At 41.0% G+C, this 5,116-nt stretch overlaps 1 protein-coding gene across 1 annotated transcript in view; it reads right to left on the reverse strand.

The window, feature by feature from the left end:
- nr6a1a (nuclear receptor subfamily 6, group A, member 1a) overlaps positions 1 to 907 on the reverse strand; it is a 99,810-nt gene extending 98,903 nt beyond the window's left edge. The window contains exon 1 of the mRNA XM_030059789.1: positions 787 to 907. Within this exon, the coding sequence (XP_029915649.1) occupies positions 787 to 853 (67 nt within the window). The 5' untranslated portion in view covers positions 854 to 907. The remainder of the gene's footprint in view (positions 1 to 786) is intronic.
- Positions 908 to 5,116: the final 4,209 nt, after the last annotated feature.

Raw genomic sequence — 5,116 nt, forward strand, 5'->3', positions numbered from 1 at the left:
GCTTTCCTCCCTCCTTCCCACACCTTCATTTCCATCTTTTCCATCTTTTCCTTTTTTTTTTCGGGACCGGATTTTGTGACTAAACCTAATGGCTCCAGGGCGTTCTCCAAGTTCAAAAGTTCACCTTTTACGATCTCCCCAAGCCTGACTGGTGCACCTCCAAATAAAAACATTCCGACCTCTGTTCCCAGCAAGCGCAACGACCACAGCCAATAAACAAGCTCACTGATTAGAAGGAGAACAAGGATAAAAAATCTAACTTCAGGGAATTTGAATCCACAATTATTTACAGTAAAGAAATTAACACATGCGAAGAACTTTCATATGCATCATCATAAGGGCAAACAAACACCAACTCCAAGCACAAACCAGCTGTATTTCCAGGTAAACACTGGTTTTGCTCAACGTCCACAGATTTGTCACTATGGTCTGGGCGAGAAATTTGTCATGGAGACAGAAAAGTCAGTGAACTCTCATCTGACAAGAAGAAGATGTAATTTTGGGTGGCTTCACACAATAACTGCATGGAGATTTACATTTTTTGTTTCCCGTGTCATTGCATCTGTCAAGACATTTTAGGGAAAAGTAGCTTTGAGGTTTAGTTCGTGTGAAATAAATCATCCAGTGGTGATGGGTGCATGGACTGAGAGGTAAAAATGTGCAGCGGTTCTAACAAGGGTGTGTGTGGTGTTACCGTGCAGGCAACCATGCATGGAAAGTGTGTGATAGAGAAAAACGAGTGATGTGTGATGCTGCGTGTGTCGGGTTCTGCGCCTCACAGCCTACCGTTAACGGACTTGGCGTTGTTTCTCTCCGGGTAGTCGAACCCATTCGTCCTTTTCTCTATCTCCATCCTCCTTCATGGGCTGATCTGGAGTCACCCGGACTGCCCGCCGCCGCGAGAAACACACACTGATGATGATGATGCTGATGCTGAGGATGAGGAAGCCTGGAACTTAATGTAATTTGCACTGGTTCTGTCTGGGGAAGCTCACTGCTCGGACCGCCGTCCCATGCTTTACTGGTTCCAGTCAGCGGGGAATAACGCTGCATCCACACCCCCCAGCCATGCTGCGTTCAGGACCCACGGGAAAGATGGGGCATTCTAGTTTCCTGTTTGAAAGTGCTGTTCGCCCCCGCAGCCAGGTGGCAAATAGCCTACACTCGCAAATATTTTTTTTAGAAAGAAACCACGTATGGCAAATTTACAACAGCAAGGGGACACACAAAAAGGGAGAAGTTTGAAAAAAAATATTTTGTTGTTTCTACTTGGCCAATTTACGCCATGCACTCAATTAGCTGTCATTAGTCTAGCTTATCAATATCATTAGTCTAGTTTGGCCTTATTTAAGTTTAACCAAGAAAAGTGTTTTAATGGTAGGCCCTCGTAGTAGAGTAAGCTAATGTGCAACTTGTGTAGCTTCATTATTTGCTCCTGGTAAATCATGTCTTTTGTTTCTACGTAAGGACAGCACACGTTTGTGTTACTGCTGTTAGGCTGTCAATAAGTGTCCGGTGCCTACAGGAGTGAGAGAACACAGGGGTAGCACAAATGTGCTCTTTTTATGTTGTTTGTGTTTATATATTTGGACTTTCTTTAACTTAATTACCCTTTGTTAGGCTACAGGCGCAGATGAATTATGCTTTTGGTTAACTAATGACTTAGCTAGCTAGTTAGCTAATTAGCTGTTTTACTAACATACAGGCCAATTTTGTTATGGCGGCTGTACGCCATTTAGCATAGGCCACTGTAGCCTCACCCCGTTGCCTCGGCCCCCAGAGGTCGTTGAGGATTTTAACCACATAGGCCCAGGTGCTAGCTGAGTGTTAGCTGTGTGCACCAGTGTGCCGTGTCAATACATTCGCGTATATTTAGCCGACGTTTGTGTTGTAGCCAGTTGTAAATGTCAGTAGAACTCGATTTTCTGGCTTCCTGAAGTCTGACACTGCTAAGAACACACCAATAGGCTACTCAAAACAAATGCTGGGGAAAATATTCACTTCTTTCGACATGAACAAAAGTGAAGACTTGCATAATTACCATAACTCATAAACTGCCACAACAGGACATATCCATGTAGTGGATTTTTCGTTTGCAGTTCATGTTTTAATAACATGTTCTTTAAATTCCTACGTTAATGGAACGCAGCATAAACAAACACAGAGATTACGCAATGACGGCCGCCATGCTGTCGGAATTCTCGGAAATGTAGTCTCCAAGCCTTCTCGGACCCCCGTTTGTAGTCCGGGCACGGTGCTGTGCTGAGCAGAAAGCTAGCACACTATTCTACAGTCACTAGCCAGCTGGGAGGAGCAGCGTGAGCAGCCTGATAGGCTTATCATTGTAGAGGCAGTAGTCGACCAGGTAAACTTTACTCTGAGTTTGAGAGTGTTTGCAGAAACGTACAGGGGAGAGCGCCCTCTGGTGGCCACATTGTACGTACTAGTTTTGACGCCTCTTGGAGCGCTTCAAAGAAAGCACACACATTTTCTATGATATTTATGAAGAAATGCGATGTTCTACCTTTTCTTGGCATTTCTTCAGGCAGGAATGTTTCTGTGGTTTTCACCATTACGTTATTTATCTATCTTAGTAGGATTTATATATATATATATATATATATATATATATATATATATATATATATATATATATATATATAGGAATAGGACTTTTCTGAGAAATTTCTAATGCACAAATTTTTGTTTTTTGTTTTTTCTTTTTCTATTTCATATAATTTCACTTATTCTTGTGTTATTTTCCTGAGATTTTGAGCAACTGCAACTTTCCTAAGTTCCCCTCAGGGATCAATAAATAACTTCTGATTTATTATGATACTCTCTCTCTCTCTCTCTCTCTCTCTCTCTCTCTCTCTCTCTAAATATATATATATATGCGTGTGGGTGGGTGGGTGGATGTGTTGTTATAGGCTATCACAAGCCATCTGCTTGTGATAGCCTATAACAAGCAAGAACTAAAACAACAGCCTTTTTCCCCCAGAGGTCATTCTGAGATGAAATAGCAGTTTAAACACAGGTGTCCTTGATGACAGGAGTGAAGGTTCCGTTCCACTGAACAGAGCCATGGTCCTGCTGTCCTGATGCTGTTCATGCTGCTTCACCGCAAACACTCTGCCACACCTAAATGGAACAGAGCCTCATTTAGGAACACCTGCTATTCCATGTCAAAAATGGCTGCTGTGGGGGAAAAAAATCGTGAACTGAAGGCCAAATTATCTCACCTGAAACAAAGTGCACCTGTGTTTGATGTGGCAGAAGGATTTGTTTGTGCTATTTATCTTAGGACAATGAACTGGGGTCATACCATATTTCAGTGGGATACTGGACAAATAGCCTATCATAGTGAAATCATAAATCCCAAGGGAAATGATATAGAAATATTATTGGAAACTAAAAACATATAAAGTAGGATAAGGACAATATAAGCATACCATTTAATACAACTATTTTAAGTCCTTATAGGAATATTATACAGATATTGTGATAAACCCGTGCAATAAGGTTACAGGGGAGAATGGGGTTAATTTTGCAAGTGGATAAAATGAGCTACACTTTTTATGAAGGCAACTAAAATTAACCATGTGATCACATATTGAATAACATTTCTTTTCACCTATGGGCTGTGATGGAGATGATGAGCCTATGTGGAAAAAGTGGTATGCAAACCAGGACCAAAAATACAATTTTTGACCCAGGGGTTTAAAACTTTTTCATGTTCTGGACCCCCAAGTTAACTTTAAATAATCCACTGACCCCCCCACCTTTCCTCCTATGTTTTTGAAAGAAATCAAGTGGATCTGCTCATATTCTCAAATTGCTCAAATAAAAAAAATAATTGTGTAGGTGTCATACCTGAACATTGACAAATCATGTTGAGATTAAACAAGAAATAAGAAAATGTTAACATGATCCCTCATACATTTTCTGCATCCATTCCTCATTTTGATTCCCCTGGAGGCCTGTCAAGGACCCCTGGTCTTCCCAGAACCAAAAATATGACTTTTTGTCATGCCAGGTGAATTCATGCTATATGTCATGAGTCTTGTGTCTTTACAGAAATAAGTAGAGGAGAACTGCCCAGAAAACAAGAGAATAGCAAAAAGCTTGTCAGGTAAGCCCACAGTGTTTAACCTCCCTCGTCACGCTCAGTTTCCCCCTGCCCAGGGGCAAGTTGTGCAAAAGGACCAGCTATTTTGATGGCTCCCACCTCTAAAACTGTTTTAGTTAAAAGCAACAGTTTAATGTCATGGAAGAACAACAATTGTAAGTAGGCCTATATAAGAAATGTTGATTGAAATAAAATGATGAATTCACATTTGCTTTGCCATAGGATTATGAAATGTAAAAGGTGTCTCTATTCACCCCGTTCTCCCTTACACTTATTACCGAGCACCACATATACTTAGTATGGAAATATTACTGTAGGAAGCATTACACGAACATTAAGCACTGATAGTAGGAAAAAAATCAAGTCCAATCACGTCATCGTCTGCTTATTATTCAGCACTACAGAAGTCCCTATCGGAATACAAAAAGAATATTGTGAATGTTGTGGTGACACCAAATAAATTGAAGGCAATGGAGAAGCTCCGTTTTATTGTAATATATTAAAAGACCACAGGATGACGCTGTAGAGCTGTTTAATCACTACTGACTGGCTAGCCAATGTTCCCGACGGGCTCTTGACCTTCTCCTAATGTTTTAAAACTTGCAGTTTTCAGCGAAATGTATGGGACGTGATGGGAATATGAAATATAAAAACAGACTTACTTATAGAATAGAGGATGTGGTTATTGATGGACTTTAATATTATTCCATGTAACATTTTTCGTTTTTTTTTTTTCCTTTTGTTTTCTCTGTAAAAACTAGAAGTAATCTGTCAAACGTGGTTCTTTGTTTTTCTTCTGTTTTTGTTAACGGGACCTCAGTCTGCACACTAAAGAGTAAATGAAGTCGGTGTGTTCAGATGAAACCCCTCCCATCCTGTGCCGGACAGCGGAGAACAGATGATAGGCCTACGCACTGCGCCCTGTTCAAGACAGAGTGCGCGTCGGAGACAGGGCGCACACTGAGCCGCACTCGTCCATCCAGCCCT

The sequence above is a fragment of the Myripristis murdjan genome, chromosome 9 (genome assembly GCF_902150065.1).
Source record: "Myripristis murdjan chromosome 9, fMyrMur1.1, whole genome shotgun sequence".
NCBI lineage: Eukaryota > Metazoa > Chordata > Actinopteri > Holocentriformes > Holocentridae > Myripristis > Myripristis murdjan.